This window comes from Protomyctophum bolini, assembly GCF_963924005.1.
Source record: "Protomyctophum bolini genome assembly, chromosome: 10".
Classification (NCBI taxonomy): Eukaryota; Metazoa; Chordata; class Actinopteri; order Myctophiformes; family Myctophidae; genus Protomyctophum; species Protomyctophum bolini.
The window spans coordinates 28,761,165-28,788,447 of NC_137871.1; the positions used below are offsets into that span (position 1 = coordinate 28,761,165).

Below are 27,283 nucleotides of genomic sequence, written 5' to 3' on the forward strand. Positions count from 1 at the left end.
GACCTCTTATCTCCATATTTAAACTTTTTGTGTTTTTAGTTTTAGTTTTAGTTTCTTCAATTAACAGCCTCTACTTGATCATATTACTAGCGTCACACGCCGTATCAAAAGTACCAGATCTACAAGCTCAAAGGTTTTAGATCTGCTGCTTTTGCAGTTTTTTTTTATCCTGAAATATCCTGAAGCTTCCCTCCCGACAGAGACGGTATGTGAGAACGCAGTTCATTGGCTACCGTTCCGCATTGTTCCCTCTGAGCTCGTCACCAAGCTCTGAGATCAAGGACTCCATATACCGCCCTGTGCGACTAGATCCTGGACGTCCATGACACAGACCCCAGGTGGCGGGGATTGGCACCAGGGTGGCAGTCACCACCTCCACACTGACTCACTGACACCCCCCCCCCCCCCCCCCCCCCCGCACCGCCGTTTCATCCATGGCTGGGCCAGTGGCCACACGCAGCTCAAACTCCATGACTCCCAAGTTTGCTGACGACAACGCCGTCATCAGTCTGCATCGCTGACAATGATGAGACGGCATACGGAGAGGAAGTGGGAGCTCTGGACAGCAAGCCTGCATCTTGACGTCAGCGAAAGAAATGAGAAGATTATAGGCTGCAGGGAGCAGCGCGCCCCTGTTCACACGTGCAACAGGACTGCCAGTGGAGACGGTGCACGCACAGGGCGTCAAGCTCCTCCATGGTTCACCACTGGTCACATCAGGTGCATGGGGCAACATTGCCAAGGCAGTCGGTCAATGACTCGTCTTACTGCGCAGTCTTAGACCTGAGGGTGATTCAAAGAAATCGCTTCTAAATCCTGAATGAAGTTTTCTGAATTGTGTAGTTTAAATTAAAGAAATATATCGTTGCTGTCACGCAGAAACCTCTTATCTCAATGTTTTAACTTTTTGAGCTTTTCTTTTTTTACAGCAACACATAAAATATATTTTTTGCTATTTTTTAAATAGATTCCTGAAAAGTCACAGTTTTGGACAAATAGAACTAAATGGAACCGTTCCATTTTGTACACAACATTTGGAACCCCCTATAGGAATCGTTAAAGGGAACTATTAAGGGAATTGTTAAGGAACCGGAATCATTAAAACCCTAAAGGATTCCCAACCGTAACCATGTGTCCTGACTGGCTGCATCGCTGGCTACTACAGATGCTCTCTCTGCAGAGGGTGGTTAAAACACTGAAGCACTGAGCTGTCAGCCATGCAGGACCTTTACACCCACAGAAGGATGGTGAAGGCCCAGACTATAGAAGGATCAAAATCCTGTTCACCCAAGCAATGTGGACTGTTCACTCTGCTACCGTCTGGTAAACAATATACCGGAGCAATGCATCAAACAATGTCATGTACACCATGAGTTATAGTCGATTGGATAAACATGTCAGACCGCCAGTATGGTTATTTAAGTGACTGTGAATGTGACTGACATGAATGCAATGTGTGATTGTTAAACGGATCAAAGTTTATGTATGCACTTGCCCTTTCATTTCCTTAAGGGAAAGTGTCCAGACAGAGTCAGGAAATCTCATGAATATTATAAATGCATTGGCAGCTTGGTAAAACTGTGAATTTCAATGTATAATTGATCGCATCTGTCATGTACAAAAACTAGAGACAGAAACTTCTCCCAACAAAGTCGTAGACGTGTCAGGTATGCTAATGAAATGGCTGCAAGATGAGCTGAAATCTAATGCCTCATTAAAATGTAGCAGTATATTTGCAAGTACTAAACAAGTAAACAGTTTTCGGAGAGCACACTGTGGGACTGTCAGCCAGCATCAGTGAAAGATCAACAGCAAACATTGCAATATATAAACCTCCTACAGTATATTAGGCCTTTTCATCCAAAGCATTCCTTTGATACTTACACACAACACCGTAGCTCTACAGGGACTGCCTACTGTTTTTTTCCCGAATGCCATAATCTAAATCAAATAATTCAATGAAGGACTTCTTGCCACTGTAGCAGGCAATTATTGTGTTGGAGAGATTATGTCACAAAGATACAAGAAGGTGTTTCATTCACACTCGAGGAACCACACGTTTTCTTCCTGCCAAATATGTCTTCACACATTCCCAACCTTCTGTTCGTAGGCCTCTCTGAAGGCCATGGTGGCAACCTAAGCTACAGTACCACACTGTAATGAAAGTGTAGTCTTAATTATCCACTTCCAACCTGGCGTCCCTATTCTGGGCTTGTCATTTTAGCTGAAATTGTTAAAATATTTTCAACAACAGATCAGCATTGTGGCACGTTGTCAGCTTGTAGATGGGTTATGTGCAGTGCAATGAAGTGGTTGATTATTACTTAATTGACTGGGGTCCCTCAGGGTTCCATCGTCCTCTCCTTTCCCCTGCCTGTACAGTGTACAGTACACCATATATACTCAGCAAAGAATAGCCAATGTAGGTACTATCTCCCAGGGTGTCACGTTGCAACATGAATGCTGAATGTTCGCCTATTATGACATGCTCAGAATAAGGCCGCTAGTGTAAAGGGAAGTGAACAAAAAAGAAAATGGTATGTTCCATTATCTTGCCGTTGTCGACATAGTGAACTGACGAAGGGCCTATGACCAAAACGTTTACTGCTTTTTTTGCACTTTTCACTTTGAGCAGAGATCACTTCATGTGCATATATTCTTAGTCTGTGAGTCTTCCATATGTTTTTGTTTACCCACCTGGACAACATTGTGCCATACCATATCTCTGTCTATAAGGAGTAGGCCGTCCCACCTGGTTTGTGCTTAGCAGGACCATTGTTTGTTTTTCAAAAGGACAATGAGCCTAAACACATCTCCGGGCTATTTGACCATGAAGGAGAGTGATAGAGATTGATTGATTGATTGAAGTATTTATTAACAGTTTGCTGAAACATTTAACATGAAAGCACAACTCAATACAAAGTGGTAGGGCGTTCCACATTTTGTTGGCATTGGGGCGAAATTAATTTAGTCCCTTGTTTGTGCCTAATCTGGGTTGCACATGGTTTGTTGAACTCCCTCTGGTGTTGTGGGAAGTACATATTTATACAGGTAGGATACCTTAGTGGTGTATCAAATCGTGTGGACCAGACCCATTGCAAGATGCTGTACTCTGTCATCAACCCTAAGCCATTCCATCCTGTCAAAATGGGCAGGGGTGAGGTGGATTCGGGAAGTGAGGCCAAGTAGTAGCCTGCAGTTTCTTTTGGGAAGTCTTGAGCCTTGTTTTAAGGGCCTTCGACGCCAGGCCTAAATGGGTTAAGTAGTTGGCCACATCAAGCTTGTCAGTGATGAGAGTGTCGTTCAATTTGATGTTTATGTCTTGCCTTTAAGGCAATTCTAAGCAATGCTGGTATTTCTGTCCGCTTTAGAAAAGCCTGCAACTACTTTATTGTCATCCTGTGTACATGTGCTTTTATTTTGAAGAAATCAGTATATAATGAGAGTCACTTCCTGTGAGCACCATCTTTGATGCAGCAGTGCAGAGAGTAAACACACACTGTTCAGAGCTGTAAGCCTAAGAAAAGAAAACATCTACCAACTTGGAAGCTTTTGAGAGGCAATGCTGTAAGTTGCAGTTGATGTTAGATATGCTAACTTTCTGTACAATTTTGTGGTATTTTGTTATGTTTATTTTGTATTTGGAAACGTTTTTGACAAATGTTTACTGTTGTCTGCAGAACATAACATAGCCTAGCCTCAGGTGTATGTCATCCTACTAATCAACACTGATGAGTGTATGTGGTTTAGCTAGTGTGTGTGTATGATTGTTAATTACCTGGGTTTATTTAGTTGTGAAATGATTGGAATGCTGTCAATTAAGAACAACTCTGAATGTATTGTTTTATTATTTTTGCAGTTTTCACCGCTTTGTCATGAAGTAAACAGTCAATTCCACCTTCGACTCTGTCTCCATTGGCTGCGGTTTATCTTGATGTTAAGTGGCAGTCCCATACACTGCCATAGAACATTATAGTTTATGTTTGTGAAACCTGGTTGTCAGTTTCTGACCGCAGCCTAGTTGGTTGTTGAGTAGCTCCCAGAGCTCCTGAGCATTGTTTTGGTTTTCCTCTGCATTGATAAAGTTTCTTTATCATTGATAGTTTCTTTTTGCCGATTTGGTCATCATGGCATGGTTTCCTTGTTTCTTAGTTTTTTTTAGGTTAGCTTGGAGATCACTGTCGAAGCGCTTAATTGGCAAGCTTTGATTTTAGAAATTCAGAGCATATGTTTGGTCTCTGGCTTTCATTGCAGTCATGTCCGAATTCAGATGGAATGCTGCATCAGTGGAGCTGGCTCCAAAATCCCCCCACCTAGTTGTTATGCACGGCAGCCATATTGGCAAGACATTAGGCCACTTCCTTACTTGCTTCACAACTGGCGATAGAGGCAGGGTGCTGCTACAGTATGCATGTTGGCGCACTGCTGGTAATACTCTGCTACACTAAATGGTCAAGGTTGTGTATCATTGGTAACACCTGTGAAGGAAGTAATAAGAGACCCAATGTCATGCCAAAATGGCTGCCGCATAGAGCCTAATGACCGCAGTGAAGGCGAAGCAGACATGAGCGATCAACGCAAATATCTTCTCTACTTCCGAGCATAGACATGGTAACGCCCCGCCTGCCTCTGATTGGCCTACCGACACAGCCGGTGTCTCCGAGGTGGAAGATAAATGCTGGATAGCCTGCTGCGCGAGGTTACTCTGTGGTGGGAAATAAATAAATAATATACTGTAAGTACGATAGGCTATATAATAAGAGAATGACAGCTTGGCGCGCGTGACAGTAACTTTTATTTTTGTAGAAGAGGCAAACAAATATTGTTTATGCCATTGGCCTGTTTATTTGTGTACATGTGTAAACTTAAACATTATTGTACTGTAAAAAAGTATATTTTCCCTTGATCTTTATTAGTATAATAGTATTAGTTTACTATAATTACAGCTAATCAACACTTTAATTTAGAACCAAATCAAATCATAGTACACAGGCCTACGTGTTCAATCAATTTTTCAATCAAAGCAACAGGCATAAACAAGGAGGACAGGCAAGAGCGGCAGTGTCGTAGGCCAATCAGAGGCAGACGGGGCGTTACCATGTCTATGCTCGGACTTATACGATATACGTGCGCTCAACACCTCTGGGAGCTGTTCCAGAGGTAGCCTATACTTCATGAAGCTGATTGAGAGAATGCAAAGAATACAGAATAAGCAAATGGTGGCTAATAATATAAATTATATAAAATTCTGTTTTTTTTTCTTCATAATTTAGCTGTAGCGTACAGTACCGTATCAATCTACAATGTAGAAAATTGAAAATAAAGAAATAGCATTGAATGAGCAGTGTGTGTGTGTGTGTGTGTGTGTGTGTGTGTGTGTGTGTGTGTGTGTGTGTGTGGTAATTTCACAAATTCAGCCCCTCGTTCTTGTGTACGATGTAAGTAGGCCAACGAAGGAAGTCGATCCCCTGATATTTTTCACATTTTATGAATTGTATATTCATAATAGCAGATCCACCGTCCCTCCATATCATCAATATGACATCAGATATTCACACGATGCCCGTCGTATTTTCTTTTTTAGAAATTGTATTACTTTTTGCACTCATTGTTACCGGTAAACCTTGATGTGTTCTCTCCCAATTCCTGTCAGGATGACACAGGCAATCCTATTGGGGGCAGAAAGTGTATTACTTTTTCAAAGTGACAAGTTAGGTCTGTGGTCATTTTGTCTGAGGGAGCGATGAGTGCTGAAATGTCGCTTTGAACCCTGCAGTAATACAAAAAAAAGCAGAAAATAAGAGGGGAAATGACTCTCTCTTCCCTTTTCCATCACAACAGCAATTTTCCTGGGCTCGTTCCGGCTGCCTTATGAAGAGATTCGGGACATAGTGCTGCAGGTAGACGAGGAACGACTCAGCGAATCACTCATCCAGGTGAGACTGATGTCCGTGTTGTCTGTTCGTCGTTCTTTTTGTTTTGTTTTCTGATAGCCTTTAATTCTTTATTGAAGACACATCGTCTTCCACTGTGGCCTTTGACACTGTTTGATTGTGAAATTGTATAACTCTGCAATGCTGTTTGTAACATTATTTGTTATGTCTCTTTTTGTCTTCTTGACTTAATCTGCTTTTCTTTGTCTGTCTTGTTCCTTTATTCTGACCTTGTACAGCACTTTGGTCGACCTTTGGTCGCTGTTGTGCTTTATAAACAATGGTTGAGTTGACGTTCACATGCTGCATTCGAGCGTGCAGCCGTGCTCTTGTGCGAGCCCAAATATATCAACTTTGCGTGTGCTTTTGTTTTACGCGTGTTGCTCTCACGTCTTGCACAGGCATGTGCAGAATACATTTGGCTGCACCATTCATTTGTTTGCTGTGTCTGGTGCGTAGCCTGGTGACCCCATTTGAAGCTTTGCATTGAGTCCTTTGGCACGAGCTGGTTGTCACCTCATTCTCACTGGGACCACGGAGACCACCCATTCATCCTCTCATAATAGATGGTGTGGGACATGGCTTGGCATGAAGTCTCTTCTGTTCCACCCTTTTTTCCTCCAGCCTTTTGTCTTAAACTATGATTGATGATCTTCCCCGAGGCTCCCCGTTTAGTCATTGTTTTCAGTTTTTCTCTGTGTTGGAGAAAGCAGTAATTGCAAATGGGGGGGCCAGTCGTTTGAGGTGACGATGCATCGCTTTGGCAGCGCTGAGCCCCAATCGGCGCTGACTTTGCCCGCCCTATCCTTTTATCTGACGTCTCCTGCAGTCCTGTTGTCTTTTTGTCTCTCACATTCATTTGTGAAGTGATGAGTGAATGAAAGAGGACTGGATTTCAATATCATCTTGGCAGCCTCTCCTTGTATCGTGTGTGTGTGTGTGTATCGTGTGTGTATCGTGTGTGTGTGTGTGTGTGTGTGTGTGTGTGTGTGTGTGTGTGTGTGTGTGTGTGTGTGTGTGTCTCAGGGTGTGCATGCGTGTGCCAAACCGCTAGGAGACATTGTTCAGGTGCGTTGTGCCCCAAGCCTTTTGATTCAGGAGATCTATCCTATTTTGCAAAAGAAAACCGCATTGAAGATAAGGCCCTTGCAGTGATTTGTACCGTTGTCCCCTCTTTTTTTTCATAGCTTATCAAAAAACACATGCACAGAAGCCAGTCTACTTTCTCTCTCTAACTCTCAGACAGTAGTAAAGCCTGGTGAGGCCATATATATTTAGAGGGTTCCGAGGCTAGCAGCCCTGCAGGACTTTTATTTTGAGCCCTGATAACCTTTAATTGGGTGGAAATCTGGCAGAGTACAGGGTACACCGCGAGTCGTGCTGGACCCCCCGCTGCTTTGTGGAGGAGGAGGGAAAGAAAGTGAACATGTTGCCCTTTCCCCACCTTCAGCCGTACCTCAGGTGAAGTGAGATACCTTTATCTGCCAGTAGCGCAACCGTTTCCCCAAACCCCCTGCACTTAATTTTCTTGTTGCAAACAGCACAGTGGATAAGAGTATATAGGTGCATCAGGCTGGTGCGAGCATGCTGTTTGAGTACAGTACCTGATCTCAAACAACAACCACGTCAGGGTGCCCTTAGACTGGGACTCACCTATGCTTTTTATGGCATAGGCAGCTCCCGGCAGGATCCGCCAGGAGAAACTAGGCGCAGCTGCTGGACATGAGACTAATTAATTAGATGCAACAAAGGTGCAGACGATCAGAAATCAACGGAGAGTGAGCGACGTTTGCGCAACTGTATGCCGAAAATAATTGGACTCGGCCCCAGACTTTTTTTTTCTCCCTGGAAATAAAAACGTCTGGGTTTCCGAGGCTAGGGTGTCCTTGACCAAATTGTTCCGGTGGACCTTCTCCATTGTCCAAAGACTCTCCATCACCCACACATGGCCCACATAGAACAAGATGTAATGATCTGTCTGGGTGGAAAATGGTATTAGAAGTATAGATGCCAGAGTCCTGGCCCACCGATTTTCAAAAAGGTTTTTCGTTTTATGTAGCTAAATATTAAACTTCAATATGAAAAGAACTTTAATTATACAGTGAACAAGTAAATCTAAGATACGGATAACACAACATGTTGTGAGCTTGTATGTCTGATGTAATGGCATGCTCAAAAGAGGGACGTCAGACAACCGTGGCACACCGTCTGCATAATTGCAAATAAAAACAAATAAAAACTAGACTAAAATGTTAGTGAATAAATGTAATTTTACACTTGGTTGCATGCTGAAAATAGCAGACCTACAAGCTCACAACGCGTCGCACACACGCGTTGCACATCGGCTATATTATCAGCAAGTGTCAAATCAGCCATTACCATGGCATCGAGGCATCAAAATGCATCGACTAAAATCTTATGATATGTTGTACACTAAAACGTTCCAGGTGACTAAAATGTGACTAAAACTAAATGAAAACCATTCAAGAGGCTATGACTAAAACTAAGATCAAAATGTGCTGTCCAAATCAACGGTGCTTCTAGGAGTACAGTTGAAACAATACAGGGGCCTGGCAGGGGAGCAGAGGCACCCCCGCAGGGCGACCCAGCCTCGGGCACACTCTCCATCTGCACAATGCTCGTCTCCACTCATGCCCATTAATCAAATCACACCACCCACTTGCAGCCACACGCCAATCACCATTCATCCACACGGGCAATTGCACACAAACACAGACTGCGGGAATGTGTCTGCCAGGGCAATAAAAAAAGTACACCCTTCTGTTATTGTTATGACGAGTGGGTGATTGCGATGATGATAATGAGGCGCATTTAGACTGCATGGGGGGAAAAATGGAGGGTGGTGGTGAGTGGCGAGCGCTGCGATAGGTGTACTAGGTGTTCCCGAAGATATTGCCTGTGATTTGTGTATCATTCTCTCTTCGGCTCGCTCGCACCCCCCCGCCCCCATGGTCCTGGGGTCACAGTGAGAAGAGCATCTCTCAGTACTCAAGGAGACGTTGACAGTCAGAGGGTAGGGAGGGAGGCGCGCTGGCATTGACCTCCCAGCCACCTCAATGCCACAGCATTGTGGAAGAATATTGAAAAACGACTCACTTCTATAAGCCTGTCTTGCACGACTGACCTGACTTTGACACTAATAATAGCTTGAATTTATATGGCGCCTTTCATGAACCCAAGGACGCTTTACATGAAAACCTGTGGAAAAATCAACCGCCGAACAAACCAAACAAAACAACAACTATTTGCCATACGCCTGTGAGAATACTATAGGTGTCTTTTCAAGGCAGCCATTGTTGGAGCACATGGCGAATCTGGATTGGGAGAGACTTCCACAGGATGGGGGGCTGCCATATAACCTGACTCCGCCAGATTGCGGCAGTATTGGATCTGGGCTCTCTCAAGCAGAAACGATAAACCGGAAGCAGCGGGGCAAAGAATTATGATATCTCCGTAATAATTTCGAGTTGTAGTCTTGTTAGGTTGTGTTTACATTTGCACTGTGGCAGCGCTTCAACACGTCACCAGTATCGCGTTGATCCTGCCTCTAGCGGCCGCATACAGTTGTCAGTATAGGGTTCATTGGGTTAATGGTTAATGACATATTATTTTTCCGAAGGAATTTGATCTCAATTATTCATTTATTCATCTATGGAACGTTAATTTTTGCAAAAATGTAAAATATAACGTACCTATATGATGTTTCATCATGCTGTACGGTTTAGACATATTGTCAATATGCATGAAATAATATTTTTATTTCATGCACTGCCAAGTGCAATTATTCATATTATGAATAATTGCACTTGGCACGTGATTTGACCTTCTCTTAACCCATAGGCCTGATGTTTTGACAGTTTTCTGAAATACCTATGTTTCTATATCAGTGGTGCTCAATATGTCATGTCAAGGACCCCCAGAATGATCTGTATTTGGCTGCCGACCCCCATCTGAAAATATGTTGTTCCAGGGACCCCCAGAAGCAAAGATTTGAGTTCGCTCTGAAAGTTTTGCGCCGCATGTTCACGATTTTTCAAAAATAGCAGACCTACAATCTTGTAGATCTGCTATTTTTCAATAGCTAAAGTATTACATAATGCTTAAAACACCAAAAGGGGTTCCCGTTTTGAATGGGTTAATCACTGAGCATAGAAAGAGAGTGGCAGCTGCATAATGGTACATGTTTAATTTATTGTGACTGTCTTGTCCTTGGTGAAGTCAGACATCAATTGAGGTTTGGCAATAGTATTATAGTAAGAAGCCTATTTATGTAATAAACTGTGCAAAATTATGAAGACATTTTGTCAAATTGCATGGCTCAATTTAGAGGGAGCAAGTAGGCCCCTACTCTCTAAATAAATTCTAATGGTGTGATAAGCATCGCCATTAGTTTCTTTCTCACTGTGTTATATTTTTTGTAGACAAAGACGACCTATATATACTTCTCTGACCGAGTCCTCTAGGGGATCTTTACAGGACAACTTTGGTTTTTATCAACCAAGGTTCATGTTTTAGGTTATTAGAGAACGTAAAAGATGAGTGTTAATTGTTTTTCATTTGCTGCTTTATGCTTTCTTTCGTTTTAGCGGTTTTAGCTATTGTTGGCAGGGAGGTGGGGCATTCGAACATGGGGCGAACATTATTTAACAACTTACAACTTACTATAGTCCTCCTACTAGACCCCAGGAAATTACATCTGGCCACAAAAGATCACAGGATCTACTGAACATGAAGGGGGTACTAGGGGGATGCCATACTGTGTTGTAGGCTCAATAATATGTTAGTTTGTCACCTCCCCCTTCACATTCAATAGATCCCGTAATCTTTTGTGGCCAGATGTAATTTTATGGGGTCTAGTAGGATTATAGCAAATAATAAAAAGGAAATTGCTATACAATTTTGTAGAGAATTTGGCCCCATGTTCGAATGCCCCCGCACCCAAGTCAAACATAGTCACTAAAACGAAAGAAAGCAGCAAATGAAAAAAATAATAATTAAATAACACTCATATTTTACATTCTCTAATAACAACCTAAAACACGAACCTTCGTTGTCATTTAACTCCCTGAACGCGGGTTACCATAGTGGCCTGTGCCAGTGAAATGCACCAAATAAGCAAAGAAGAAGAGCCGTGTTATGGTAATTTAAAACGGAAGTGTTAATCGGCAATGTTCTGCTAAAGGTCACGGCCGTATTCTAGCTGTCGATCCATTGATTAACCATTGGCAATGGTTAATCAATTAATGTTAGTAAGCTCAGAACATTGTTCTTTATGACTTTATCCCAGTATGAGCCCTAAAACCACTAAAGACCCCGCGCACGTGCAAGTGCACAGCATATTTTCAATGACTACACACCATGGGAGCTAGTGACGGAAGCTAAAATCTCACTGTAGATGTGTTGTCAAGAGATGTAGACGGCCCGTGGTTCATGCGGATAATGTCAATTATGTCATACAAATATGCCATGTAATGTGGCATTCATTGCCTGCACACAGCTCTTATGAAGGAACGTAGTGAGAGCCAGAGATCTGATATAAGCAATTAAGACAGCCTACAGGCAGTCTACACAGAGGGAACAGCCTTTCTCTCTATGCCATGCATTTTTGTGTGTACACAAAAAAAAAACGAACGGAGGGAAGGGCGGAGCGAAGGGAGGAATGAATTAGGGAAGGAAGCGAGGACTCTTAATGTATATGAAACACTGCTCCATCTTATCACCGTCCCACTCCGTCGACACGTCTAATGTAATGATTTGTCAGCGGAATGTGGCAGCCACGCTGGCCTTGACGCTGCCCTACAATGTGTCACCGCACCAGAGCGGATAGATTGGAGTTGATTGGCTCTCCTTATTCTGCATTAGGGCCCATCAGCGCCTCCAAGATGATGTACACATCTCCCAACGGCAGCAGACAGGCCCCCGGCCCTCACCATCCATCCCAGCCACCAGTACCCGTTCAACGACCCCCGCACACTCACACATTTGTTTTCACATCCATGCCCACTGCTGCTGTGCACACACACAGACAGACGTGCACACAGACAGACAGTGTCAATTATCCTCTCTCTCCACCTCTCTCTGCACAGCCATGTCATTTGTCATCCGACCGAGATCTGCACAAGAATCTAACATTATGCATGGGGTTCATATTGTGTGCGCTCGCATGCGCGCACTGTGTCTTCGCTCGCATGTTTGGGTGTGTGCCTGTGTGTGTGTGTGTGTGCCTGCAAGATTTTATTCTCAGCCAGCTGCAATATTAATCTATTGGCAGGCTTAGGCATGGTCACCAGAGGTCAGGTTTAAGATGCAAGGTCAAACTGATCATATGCAAAGCGTACATCAGAGCCACCCCCGGCCACAATACCCTTCATAACAATGAGATGAAAAGGTGGACAATGGAAAACAATAATGACCGTTGGCTCAGTGAGAAAGAAAAAGAAACTACGCTAGGCCTCCGAAGCGACGGGTCTGCTTCAGACGGGCTGACAGGTCTGACAAAGCCCTTCGTGGCTTATTGTTGGCTCGGCACAGCGGCAGTGCATGACGTGAGGGTCCTTTCGGTCATGCGTTGTGTGGAGAGCGGGACAGGCACGTGCGCTCAGGGCTTCAGGGGTCTGCTCTCATTGTGTTTGGCCTCAGCTCGGTGCCCAAATAGGCCCTCCAGACCCCCCCACGCCTTTTGAGCAGCACCCTCGCTAGACGCATGGAGATCAGCAGGTCTCCTATTGCCTGTTGCCTCTAAGAACCCCTCCCCCTTCTGCCTTTATTCACTGCACATATAATACAATCCATCCACTCTTACAAATAAAATAAACTGTTGTGCACTGGGCACTGTGAGCTGAGGCCTGAAGGTTATGGAGGTGGAGAGGGTCTGCAAGGTCTATACGTCTCTTTGCACATTTCTATTCTTCGCTCGACATGAGCTGTAGGATGCAAGACAGAAGCACCTCTGGCCATGAAAAGCCTGAAATTGCGAAATGTGAACGAACAATAATAAATTACGTAGACTCTGCGCCTCATTTGGCCAAATGTAAGAGCTTTCTTTATACATACTTAACCAATAAGAACCAACAACCTCAATGAGCACGGGGATAAAGTGGGCCTGCGGATAAGCCAAGAAAAGACCAAGGCCATAGCAGTCCTTCCACCACTCACTCTAGGCCAACATGACATAGAGTATGTTGACAACTTCACGTATCTTGGAAGTAACATCTCTAGCACAGGAGCTGTGGAGAAAGATTTCAAAAACACAATCGGCAAAACTGCAGGAGTGTTCCAATGGCTCCGGAACATCTGGTCGTCCAAAGCCATCACTACGGCCACCAAGCTACGCCTCTGTATGTCAGTGGTCATCCCAACAGCGACCTACAAATAAGGATGTGTGGATGTGATGTAATATCATATCACCAATGAGGAGGTGATGAGAAGGGCAGGGGTAACACCACAGCCAAGGAAGACCTATGCGAGATGGGTGTCAGCTGTCACGGAACAAGAAGGGTCGCCAGAGACCGGAGTAAATGGAGAGGACTCTCGCCGTGTGTGTGTGTGTGTGTGTGTGTGTGTGTGTGTGTGTGTGTGTGTGTGTGTGTGTGTGTGTGTGTGTGTGACTGTGCGCGTGCCGTGCGTGCTTGCTCATAATCTCACATTTGTGCGGCTTGGTTGACAAACTGCATTAGTAGTAACTGAATATTGGACAGAGACAGAGTAGTAACTGAATATTGGACAGAGAATATTGGCATGTCACCACAACATGCCGCCGCATGTGCAGGACTTGTGCTATTTTTGATGCGCGACGACACCCGCACACAGCTTAGTATAACTCTGGCTCGAATGTTGATGGATGACAGCGTTTATGTTAAAGGATAGCTGTCATCTGCATTTCTTATTAGCCTTGACCGCAGTACAACACATCACTAGTGTTTATTAAATCAAAGCATTCGTTAGCGTTTGTAATAGTCATGTGCAACTTAACTTTATGTTATGCTGGAAGCTGTCATGACTGATATGCTAAACTGATAATGAAGTGCCTAACCTTAAACGTAAAGTTCTTTATTTGCAACAAGTGGAGCTTTTTGAATAGCACGAACACTGTTTGTGATCTTTCGCTACCCGCTCAATGGTATTACAGTGACTTTTGTGTGAATTAGTATTAAACGAAAGCATTGTTGAGTTATAAGGTCTGTCATATTTTAAACTATTTCCAATATGCATAATTCTGTGGGTGTTTCTGTTTTCTACCGTGCAGCATTTTTTTGACAAATATTGCACGATACTGCTTTCGAAATGTGCAACTTTTTACTGTAGCTTACAGTGTTACCATGACTTTGAGAAAATAGGATTTTAGTCTCCTGCAGCACAACTTATCCATGCATGAGCACATGACCTTTTTGTCCCAAAAACATTGCCTTAAGTCCATGACACTGAATGACCACATCACATGGACGTGTTGTTGCTACAGCAGTACGTGGTTCGCAAACCTTTTTTTTTTACCCTAGAACACTTATTTTTTGTTACACCATCACTAAACATGTAAAATATTCCATAAAAATATTTCTCATCAAAATATATTGCAGTACAGCAATACATGGCAACTTGAGCTACTGTTCTTCAACATTTCATCATGACTTTTGCCCTATCATGGGGGGGTCAAAATTGGTGAAAAATATGCATATTATTTTTTAAATATTCCTAAAAAAAAGAGAAATTAAGTTAGGAACTTCTCATTTGGTCCACCCATTTCTAAGACATGTGAGAATTGGCCAGTGAATAAAAAAGTCCATTGTGGGTGTATGGGATCTTTTCTCTATCACACTATCACTAAACACGGGTGAAATTCACCCGAACACCTGCCTGTAGAAAATACCAGGGATGTGGGCAGGGGAACAAACCTACCTTCTATGATGTCACTGAGCATCATGGAGGTACTGAAAGACCCACCCACCTCAGACATCAGCAACATTATGAAAATTGCAAAAATATAATCGTCCGGGTGAAAATTACCCACGTTTAGTGTTCTAGGGTTAATGTCATGGACAATTGTCATGGATCGATTGGAGTTAAACATGTTCACTGTATAATAATATATATATATATATATATATATATATATATATATATAAAATATATATTCAAAGATTTTCACAAATTGTTACAGTTAAAAAAGCCAGATCTACAAGTTTGTTTAGTATATTTTCTATTTTTAATAGCCAAAGTATATTAAAAAAATGCCTTTTTAGCTAAAACCACTTAAATGGCTTTCCCGGTTTTAATGGGTTAAGTATCAATTATTTAGCTGCCGATGTACCTTAGTTACTAGTTATTTTGTAGATTATTCTTATTACAAAACATACATTATCCACTTCAGCCCTATTTTGGAAATAGCTGATCTACAAGCGCACAATGCGTAGTAACGTAATCTTCTTTTTTTACATTTTGAAGTTGTGAAATTGACATTCTGCACAATGACAACTTTTATTTTGGTGCTTTAAGTATATTTGGATTGAAGTACATTTTGAGTAGGCCTACATTTAAAAAACAGGACTTTTACTTGTAACAGAGTATTATCTACAGTATTGATACTTTTACTTGACTTAAAAAGACAACCTTTTTACCATAATACAATTATGCTAATTCCAATGCACTCTCTATGCTGACTGTGTCATTCCTCGTCTCTTGACACATTTCTTTTTTGAGGATTTGTATTTTTCTTCCTGTGATGTTTCCTGCTGGAGTAACTGGAGGATGAATGCATGGATGGCAGGCAGGCAGCTCCTTAAAGTTGGTTCAGTACATGGATAGCTTCCCCTAATGCCCCCTGGGCAAGCTCAGTCTTTTGAGGCCTAATCAGCTTTACTCCCCACATCGTTGCAAAAAGCAGGCCACAGCCCCCTCGTGCACTATATATATAGTTTTGCAGACCCGGAGACCCTGTAATGTCCAATTATGGCCCATTTCTAAATTAACCCTGTCACATCAAAGACTCGTCACTAAAGCGACCTCGGCGCATCAAAGCTAATGCGTGCTCTCACAAAGAATATAAGAATGTACAGTGATTGGTGGGATGCTTTGAAGGCGGATTTTTTTATTTCTTTTTCTCGTGCACCATGATCTTTCTGTTGAGAAAATGACGTATTTCCACTCATATGAGATCCCCCCCTCCCCCCCAGCCCCTGCTTAAATCTCATGAAAAATGATGCAGCTAGACGTATGAAATTCATGAGAAATGCTGGATGTGATGTGAGTGATGACATATTAATTTTAACCCATTAAGACCTTAGACTGATTCTACAAATTCCTTCTAAATCAGTAGTTCTCAGATTTTTCAGAAAATGTTCAGGACTTATATCACGGTGAGCAAACACTCTTATAGCAGTTATTTCTATGTATAGGAATATAGACAGCTATTTTACACTTATTTGAACAAAAATATATCACTTCTTACACCACCTTTTTACATTTACACTCAAGATTTTACTGTGCAGTGTGTGAATGAACTAGTAAGACGTCAGCTAGACAAGACATCTGAATGAATGTTTGTCTGTGACGTCTAGCCTGTATGTTTTGCGGTGTGATTATCTCTGCTTGCATTATGTATAGTCTACACGTCGAGGGACATAAAAGGAACTGCATTCATTGGCTGCTTAAGAACAAACACGGCCATAATAATGCAGACTGCTGCTGAGCCTTTCCAGCCTCCTGCTTCCCCCACCAGTCACTTGATCTAGCTGGGGGAGATAAGATGGAGTCAACACTAAATCTTTAAGCACAGCCAGTTTTTGGTGTGTGTGGTAAGCTAACCCTCGTCAGTGGATGATGCCGCCCTGGGGGCTTGTTTTGTGGAATATCAGAGTGGCTTCTTAATGTTTAATGTCAGCCAATGTATTTTATATTACCCCATCTCCTTTTCAAAAGGAAAGGCTAATGACTAACCCTGCACCACTGCGATTCATGTGTAATTAGCGTTGGCCTACGTTGCGCACAGATGCGCTAGCGAAACCTAGTATCAAAGTGGAAGAGAAAGTCGACGGCAGTGTGTCCTGTATTTCAACGCACGGAACCATAATGAATAAACAAGACCGTGAGGCCTTGCTGCCTTCTTAACAGTGAGAAACATGAATTCACAGTATTTATTATACGATAAATGATACATGGATCACATGTACTTACTGTAACCTTGAACTGCCTGACTTCAGCATGGAAATGTGGTGTGTATTGTGTAGTGAACTTTCTTTTCATTCCAAAGACATGGGGCCCATTTTTTCAAATGCCTTCTAAATCAGTAGTTCACACTTTATCACACTTTCAAGATTTTCACAAATGTTAAAAAATAGCAGATGTACACAAAGTGACACACTGTGATCTATTTTTAAATAGCCAAAGCTAAAATCTAAAATGATACAGATGGATTAAACCTGGAGTCCCTATTTTGGGCATGTTAACATGTTTTACGCTTGTTTAAATAGCCAATCTACAAGGTAACAACATTATTAGTTATTCTTGCTGTACGACAAAAAACATTTCCGTTGTTTGGCATCCATACCGTTGAATTGTAGCCTACTGTAGAACATGGCGTCTATACCCTCTTTGACCCTTCATTCGTTTTCCTTTTTTTGTCCAGTTGATCCACAGTGTCCCTCAATTTCCTTCAAACACTATCTATTACTGCTTTCATCTGTTGGAGTCCGCTGTGGTCGCCTGTGTCCAGAATAGCCTTCCTCCTCCTGGGGACAAGTGGACCCGCTGGACTGTATTATGTGTCCCTTCATTCCGCGGCCCCTTTTCAATCAACTGCGGCAACTGGGTCCCCAGGACGAATCAAAGGCTAGACGGCCAACTTGGATTGAATAGACAGTATTTGCTTCCAGAATGATTTTTTCTTCTTCTTCTTTTTTTACAACTTACAACTCCGGTGCAATGCTATTTAGAACATTGTATTTCACGTGGCCTTTTGCCCTTACTCTATTGGCCTGATGGGTGCTCTGACCCTACTCTTTGACTTGTGAGGGGAAAGGTTTTTATGGCATTGAGGCAGAATGATAGTAATCTATAATACCATCTCTGTCTGTCTGTCTGTCTGTCTAGGGCTAATCTCACACTGGACAGTTCATCACTAACTTTGTATTGTACTGTACTGTACGCACCCACGCACCCACAACCTCATCATCAGTATCACGTCAGTGATCCATAAGGGATCCATGTCGAAATGGTTTGGACATTTGTAGTTCATTAGGTCACAGTCACAGGTCAAAGTTCTAGCTGTTTAATTAAATAAATGTCTTTATTTTTTGAGGGGCGCTAGCCACTCCTATATTCAGCTATTAGTGTAGATTTACTTACACAAACAATAAATTCCCATTGACAATGAATGTAGAGTTTACATCATGTGTCTGAGCAAATCGGCTTTTCTTAACACAGTGCAACTGTTTTAATTCAGCTCGGGGCTTATATATTATATATCACATAAATTCACTTGTTATCTTACATGATCATGGTGAAAAGATGAGGGGTTTTTTAAACATAAATATAATAACATAAGTTGACAAATTAATTCATGAAGAAGTATACATTTTTTATTGGATGATGTACGACGATAAGAGCGCCCCTCACTTCATGTGTGATTTTTCTTATATAAATTAATGCTTTTATACTTCATTGCATTAAAGTATTGTACAAAAGTAGCTAAAATAGTCTACAAGCTACAAAATAAATCTATTGTAATATGACAATTGTTGTGGCATTATGGCTATTTGAAGAGTTACACCCTCACACAGTAAGCTGAGAGTTGTAAGGGTGGCCCCTCACACAGTAAGCTACTAAGCTGAGAGTTGTACAAGGGTGGCCCCTCACACAGTAAGCTGAGAGTTGTACAATGTGGCCCCTCACACAGTAAGCTGAGAGTTGTACAATGTGGCCCTAATGCCAGACCCCTTAACAGTGTTTGTGGGAAGTTTTGTGTGGATCAGACCAATATTGTGCCTTAAAAATGTGTGGCCCCGGGCGCCCCAGGCAGCAGTAAGCTGGGTTGTTGAAATTTAAATTGGGTTACTTGGGGTCATTTTCACATCTATTCCAGCCTTTGTGTGTACCCCAGATTTATTTTTTAAGTTGGTTCAATTCTTAAATATTTGATGTTATATTGATCAGAGGCCCGCCTCCTTTATGCGTGAGTCCATTCAACTTCAACACCATGTTAGACTAATTAAAAACACATGTCCTTGGTTCTGGTGGCTGATATTGATTGTCCTTCTCTAATGAATGGATAGACCTTCTTTTTCCCCCCGATTAGTTATTTCATTATGTTAATATTTTCTGCAATGTGATGCCAAGGAATCCATGCATGTAATCCATGAAATCCATCCATGCCATGAAATAACTAATCGAAAAAACGAAGGTCTCTCCATTAATTAGTACAATTCAGCCACCAGAACCATGAACATGTGTTTTCAATGAGTGTTACATGGAGTTTGACGTTGAATGGACGTGTCCATCCAGCATAATCTACTGTTTATATTGACAGTCTGATAGGCCCATATGTATAGGAAAATATGGAGATCTGGTTGTCCAGAATCGCCGATCTGACTGATATGCATATACATGCTGATGATATCATGGAACTCCACATGAGCATGAATGGGTACAGACAGTACAGACTACAGAGTCATACACATGGGCATAAAAGAGACAGATGTGTACAGAACATATCGATAAAGATTACGTCATAGGCTGCCCTGGACTCCATATTTGGCAATGCCCGACATGGAATCAAAAGAGACACAGACAGACAGATACAGAAATCAGCATAGACAATAGGCATGAAAGGGACATGAAAGGGACACAGATAGGTCTAGTAGGTCTAGTATATTCAATTAAACAACTTAACAGACTTACTTCTTATGGCGGAACGCTCCGCCATAAGGAATGTAATTACCTTCCGCTCCTGGCGGATTGATTCGTCAGATAAGCTTTATTATTGATATCAAACCGGATCGCTTATTTCTATTTTTTTCATTATTATTTTGGCTTGGCCTTAACTTCTTTAGCGATCCTAGACCGGTTGCGCAATCTCGCCCTCACCCGCATGCCATTATACAGGCTGACTAAAAGCTGAATAACTCCTAATCTACGGAGCTCTCCGTGGTTTGAATAAAACGCGCGATGTCCGGAGGTCTTTGCTGATTATCCGGTAGTCTAGATGGAAACATTGGCGCTTTCTAGAGCAAGGATGGCTATATTTTAGCTCCCTCGCATTGACGCCATTTATTTAGCATTATTTATTTAGCCCACAACAGGATATCCGTCCTGTGTGTTCACCCTCTAAATCGCCCCCTGCAGCCCTCGGCAGTCTGAGGTTGGCTTTGCGTCCAGCAGGTGGCAGTAAAATTAAAATCGTCTCATATAAGAGTTGTGGTCCAAAAAACTAACTGTCAAAACCTTGAGTAATTTCATCTCTTTACTAACGTGCCTTTAATGTGTGCGCCCCAGAAAAGGGACGTTGGGGTTAATGCGGTTAAAGATTAGAGGAAAACGAATCGGTGCGAATGGTTAATAAACACTGTCTCTTCTTCTCACGTGTGCTCAGATTAGAATGAACATCACACATCGGTGCTGAGAAGGATCTCCCAGCAGAACGGCATCTACACCTCAGAACTCACTAAGAACAAAGCTCCCGCAATAGACTGACAGGCGACAAACCAACTGTGACAGATTCCAAAATCGCATTAAACTGCAGCGAGAAAGGCACATATGAAGGAGAGAGAGTGTGTGCATATGAGAGAGAGAGAGAGAGAGAGAGAGAGAGAGAGAGAGAGAGGCGGGGGGGTCAGTGGTGGGGATGTGAAATGTGACAGACATGCCGTGACATTAAATTTGTCTTTCAAAAGAAAATATGAAGGAAATTTTAGATGCACACCTGAGCAGCTCCATTTTGGTATTTTTCTTCTCCTTGTTTTTAGCTGGGGAATGTGTGAAACTGTACGAGGGAGAGAGGGACATAGATGGTATCCGTGATGGAGAAACGGAGTGATCCTGCTACTGTAGCTTAACCCAAGCTGAGGTCACGGTGGATTGGACCTGACATAGAGTGTACAGACAACACCATTGCCACCTGTTGAAGGCCAGCTACGGCCGAAACGTTGTGTCTCTGAATTGAAATGTCTGTTTTCATACAATAAACACAGTGGAGCTGAGGCTGTGTGCGGACGGACTTCTTTCCTCTCTGTGTACAGACAGTATATTGTCAGAAAGAAATCGGACACCTCAAGGTGGAAATGAAAAGCGCAGATTCATGTTAAAACCGGCTCCACCGCAGATTACAATATGGCTCATTTTGTGAAAGGACTATCCTAATATGGCCTTGGCACATGATGAGGCTGTCAATCAAAGCTGCAGAAAGAGGAGCTTGCATACAAAACAGCAATAGAAATTATTTTTTTTGGAGAATCTGCTGTCTGACTGCGTCTGACAGCAGTGATATACCATCTGTCACTGAAACAAAGACGCTGAATTGGAGGGCATAAACAGAAAAAAACAAGTGTTCTATTCAACCAGTCATGGAAACACGGTGATCACTGTGCCTCGAGTTGATGCTGCGTGGACTGTGCTTTAATCAAAATCTAGCAATTGTGTTGCGTTGTGCATGCACGTGAGGAGGCACGTGTGAGCGTTCGTATGTGTGTGTAGTGTATGTGTACAGTATGTCTGTGCGCACTGTATGCCTGAGTGCGCAGTTGTGTCCATCTTTGTCTACGTGTGTGGAAAAAACATCACTGTTACACTGTTGTTCATCCATTTTCAGGCCTGCGGTCAAAGCACCTGGCGGGGTGATGATGATCAGAGTACAAGCGGTACCTTTGGGTCTGGGTGGTGATTATCAGAGTACAAGCGGTACCATCATTTTGTGAAGCCATCATCTGGTGCTACACCAAGCCCAGCCTCGGTTCCCTTCTCCTGCCCTCGCTTTGTGCATCTTTTCATGCATGTTCTTTTTTCCCCCTTCCTTTCCTCCTGTAAATCAGCATAATGTATTTCACATTTTATTGTGAAATTAGCATTTGATGCAGAAAGGGGGGGGCTGTTCGTTGTGTGCCAAAATAAACCCCCAATTAAGCTCAAGGGGGACCCAGTTTCTCCTGCTTAAGCACTAATCCAACGGGCCTGATGCACGGCCACACTTATCGTCCTGCCCCACATGTGCACTTTACGCCGTGCAAATGATGCCCGCCAATGTGCCAAGGCCGCTCCAGTCACCTGTTGTTACAGCAGGGAACAAAGCCTGGCACGCACGGGCACCGCCAGAGCCTGCAGCCAATGGTCTACCACAGGTAATGAGGGCTCCATGCATATGGATGGGCATTGTGGCAATCTGGATGATTGACAAAACAGATAAACAATAATAACAAGCAAGGCCCGGGACAAAAGCGTATTGCGAGGCCTGCCTACAAAGGCTGTTGCCATGGCAAGGTGAAAGGAGGCAGCGCATCGTGGCGAGGAAGCCGGTCAGGTTGACGTTTGCTCTCTGCACTCTGCCTCTATTTGCGGTCTACTGTATTGTGTCACATTGCAGAATAAGAACCCGCACACTTTTCTTGCAGCTCCAACACTACATCTTAATATCAGGGTTTTCCCTGGCTTTTTGGAGGGCTTAGTTGCTGTATCACGGCCGAGCTTTTGCGCGCATTTACCCACACAAACGAGCCCCGTGTAGGCGCACTTAAAATAGGACTGGACCTAAAAGCGCGTGTGTGCGTATTTGCGTAAACGCGCACAAAATTGCCTGGTGTAGCCCGGCCGTCATTTGTTGAACACGGGGCATGCCTCCCGAGTCCCCAGTCTATAGGTGCTGTTTGTGCTTACATGTTACGGTATGTTACAGTATTTAAAATAATGATGATAACAATGAAATACTTGGCAGGCCACAGGCCACTTTATGTTTTGGCCTATAACTACTGGATTGATGTGATAATGTAAATGGGCTTGCAAAATTAAGGAAAATTATTATTTGACTACCTCTGTTTTTTTCATTTGCGTCAAAACAACTTTTCAGAGCTGTCAACTTGTGTCAAGCCTCGGTCTGCAGGTTGTAGGGCGATTATCTCAAATAATTGCGTTTAGTATTTGTGACAGGCCTACTCGTATTGATTGTAACTGATGGCCTTTCAGTGACCATGTGCCGGCAGGTAGGAAGCTTGCTGAGGTCTCATGCCAGAGAGAAGACAGTCCCATGTTTCTCTTCATCTCGGCAGCGCGGGAGAAGAAAAAAAATCTATTAAAAGAAGAAAATCACAATCTGTCAAGCGTATGTACAGTAGACACAGGGCTCCGGTGCTGTCTGTGTCGTAGGCCTCCCACGGGCCTGCTAGAGAGGAAGATGGACTTTACTTACATCATCCGTTGGACAGCGCTACATTCTCTCCTTCTCACTGTTGGTTGTTTTTTGGAGGAATTTGGTTTTAAGACTTAAAGACTTTATTGCTCTGAGAAAAAAGCATTATCGATTGACCGGTCTCCCAGGCTCCGACTCAAGATCTCTTGGTTTTCTTTTCATTTTGACGTTGCTGTTGGGAATTGGCTCCGTTCAAAAGAATCTCTCAAGAAGATGGGTTTTGAAAAAGTATATTTTTGAGCAGGTAGTTGATTTTGCCTGCTGCAAAAAGTTAAGACTGACACTTTTGGTTGGATTCACCCAGACACATTCATATTTCATTATTCCAGGTCTATCATCTGTCCAACACAGGATTCTGCTTGACGTCAGTACTCTTATTATTCCTTTGAATTTCCTATTCCTTTTTGTCCTATCCACATTTTAGTGGCCTATCCAAATTGGAATCACATTTGTGTGTGTGTGTGTGTGTGTGTGTGTGTGTGTGTGTGTGTGTGTGTGTGTGTGTGTGTGTGTGTGTGTGTGTGTGTGTGTGTGTGTGTGTGTGTGTGTGTGTGTGTGTGTGTGTGTGTGTGTGTGTGTGTGATATATAAATATAATACATATATTTATAAAATTTCAGCATACTAGACAATTGAAATTGCTTAAGAACTGCCTGCGTACAGTAAACTAACCTGAAATCAGATTTGAACTATGTTCCAATGTGGTTTGAAAACTCAATTCAAATCAGATCTCTAAAGATGTGTCTCAATCTGGACGTTTGGACACAGAAGCCTGATTTATACTTTGTAATACGCCGGTGTCACATGCCCAAAATAGTCGATCTACAAACATAATAAAAATATGTTACGTTGTGACACTTGAGATTGCATATAGGCTATTTTATGAAATTGGTACGGTGGTGTTGTATGACAGAAGTTAGGTTTCTCACGCCTATATCGATGCAGCGCGTCAACAACCATGTCAGTCTGAATACACCTAACCGATAATTTATCTTGCAAATTAACAGTGTGAACAGTCAGTCCTAAAGATCCGAATTGAGAATCGAATTGGGAGTCTCCTGCAGCCTGAACAAATAGAGCCTTTGACTTGCATGTGCACACAGCGTTGCATCGGTGCCCGCTGCTTTCAGCACCATTCAGTCAAAGGGAGGGTTAAGTGCATGCCTAATGCCCCCTTCCTTTAAACTATATTAACTTGGCATGCGTCCACACAGTTGCTGTGAAAATGTAAGCGAGATGAAATGGGGAGCAGGTCGACGGCAACAGAGATCAAAGTGTGTAAGGGAAGCCCTACAGATACTGTCATCCTCTACAAATGTTTAGCGAAGCGTAACCTGTATCTCATTATTGTAACACCCTCGTCTAGGCTGGCACCCGTACATCTCCTCTCTTCACATGGTGTTTCACATTCAGCCTGGCCATGGTAGCGGTTTCTCAAATCTTTCTTGGCTCAGTACCCCCCTTTCACTGATCTGTGAATCCAAGTATGCCTTTTTAAATGTATCTTTAAATGTTTGTAAATGACCCGCAAGATGCCTTTTTTTAGTGTTTATCGCCAGCAGGGGGTCATGCATACTTAAGCGGTATGTTACTGGTGTGAGTGGTGTGTGTGGGCCCAGTAAACGTGGAGTTTCTGCCTGGGCAGGCTTTTCTCATGTAAGCACAAGTCATTTCACTGAAATTACATCTTGTTTACATCTTGAAAACATAATCGTAATCCTTGTGTGTGTGTGTGTGTGTGTGTGTGTGTGTGCGCGTGTCCTATTTACCCAACTATATGTTGCTTAGAAATCCCATAACTAGAAGACGCTATGACTGTATGATGCCTTTTGAAGATTGTAACAATACAAGTAAGAACGTCAGTAAGAAACTCCCCAGGGCTCTATTCCTGGCCCACTCCTTTTTGTCCTGACATGCCTAGAATAGGGACGCTAGGGTTCAAGTCGTTAGCCCATTAATACCGGGAAAGCATCATTTTAGGTTTTAGCTGTGTGTGTGTCACGACTCACGACTCACAATTATTTTTAAATAGCAGATCATTTCGTGTCACGCTATGAGCTTGTAAACTGCTTTATTAATGCAGTGGGGGGGGACTAAATATTTTACACATAATATAAATACACATAATAATCTTGACATGAAACATTTGGAGAACCACTGATAATAGAAACATACGTTTTTCAGACTCTGCCTCAGGTCTCAATGGGTTCAACTGGACTTCCGTACGTACGTTACTGCATCATTCCATGGATGATGATGATGATGATGATGATGTTGTTGTTGTTTGTACATTGCTGTGTCCTGGAATGTGGTGCCAATAAGCATTGTCTTAATCTTTTCCCAAGGCGATATAGATGAATGTGTGGGGATGGGATGGGAGTGGGCTTCCAGTAATCTCCCAGACTGCAGAGATGCGTCTGGGGGCCTGCAATGAGTTAGTCTGGCCCGGCATCATCTCATCACCCAGCCCCCCACATTGTCACACATATGGCGCTGCCTCTGTGTCAACTGCACTCTATGGAGCTTCTCGTAATTAACTAGATGAGTGACAAATGAAATGACAACCACGAGGTGGATTTCGTTGCATCTGTCTTCTTTTCCCAGGCTTCCTCTATGAGTTTTATTTCATTTTATTTTTAGTCTGTATGTGTGAAATGTTCATAGCCGTGAGTGCGGGGGAAACATGTGTAACTTGTAGCATCTACCCTTATTTCATTCCTTTGATCAGTTTGGCTGATGTCATATTTGTAACTGGTGAATATGCACTGCGCATACAGGATAACATAATGGATATGACCCAGGTTCCCTGTGCACGGCGAGGGAGAACACATGCAAATGGAAGGAAATTGCCTTCGCTCTGCCAAAGATACTTCCGTACATTCTACGCTGAAACGGACCTGGGCTGAAAGGGAAATACTAAACCAAAGCATTTCAGAAATGAAACCTTTCAGACCTGCCAATGTATACGCGGGCACGGCCTCAGAGACTGGGAAATCTCACAAGGGCCAGAAGACACCTCTAATTGCCCGTCTCTACTCGGCAAGCAGCAGCAGAGAAAAACAACCCAAATAATCGCATTCCCAGGAGTATTAGCAATGACTATTGCAGAAGAGGAGCGGTATAGTGTTTCAGAATTTCCATTCAGAATCTGTACTACAGTTGTTCTTTGATACAACTGCTAATGCTTAAACTTCAGGAAGAGAGGGAGACATGTTTTGCAAAGTACATGCACCCACAACACCACCCGTGACCCACCCTGTTTTGATTGTTTCAGCAATAGCAGGCGTTATTGTCATAAGCATCACTATAGGGTTATTTATAGGCCATTAGTTATTTTTTTTAATCATTTCATACACAGTTTAAGTTTTTTTGTCCTTTGCAGTGTAAATGGCCACCAACCAAGAAGTTATTGCCACTTAAGAAGTTATGGTTTACCTTAATTGTTAATTGCTGTTTTTCTGTTTTTCTATATTTGTGGTGATATGCCATGGTTTACTTGGTTTTAAAACTGTCCACTAGGTGGCAGAATTGGCCATGTCCCCTCTGGGCATTCAGGTATACAAGGTGACGTTAGAGTTGAAAGTTCATTGAAAATACTTGTGATGGCGGAAGCGCAGTCATGCATGCTTTGTCAGCAATAAATATGTTTATATTTCATGATTAACACCCCTTGGAAGGCGGAATGAGGTTCGTGAGATAAAGATGTAATAGTGCCTATAGTGTCTTTATATTTAGTCAGTTAAAAAGAGCGTCTTTTATTGCCGTAATGTAAACACTATTGTCATGTGACATTGGCTGCAACACGTGGCTCCCGAAGGACTACGTTTACAAGAGTTAATTCATGTCTAATGTATAGCTACAAGTTGTCTTATGGTGATTAAGAAATATACCATTGGTGTTTATGGCCAAGTTTTGAAGTTTATTTTGGCTAAACTGTATACGTTGTATGA

The 27,283-nt window shown here is 42.7% G+C and overlaps 1 protein-coding gene across 5 annotated transcripts in view; it reads left to right on the top strand.

The window, feature by feature from the left end:
• The window catches only part of diaph2 (diaphanous-related formin 2), a 539,224-nt gene that overhangs the window by 296,122 nt on the left and 215,819 nt on the right, over window positions 1-27,283 (top strand). For all 5 annotated transcript variants that reach the window (XM_080774225.1, XM_080774228.1, XM_080774227.1 and 2 more), the window contains one exon: window positions 5,842-5,936. In XM_080774225.1, the coding sequence (XP_080630351.1) occupies window positions 5,842-5,936 (95 nt within the window). The remainder of the gene's footprint in view (window positions 1-5,841; window positions 5,937-27,283) is intronic.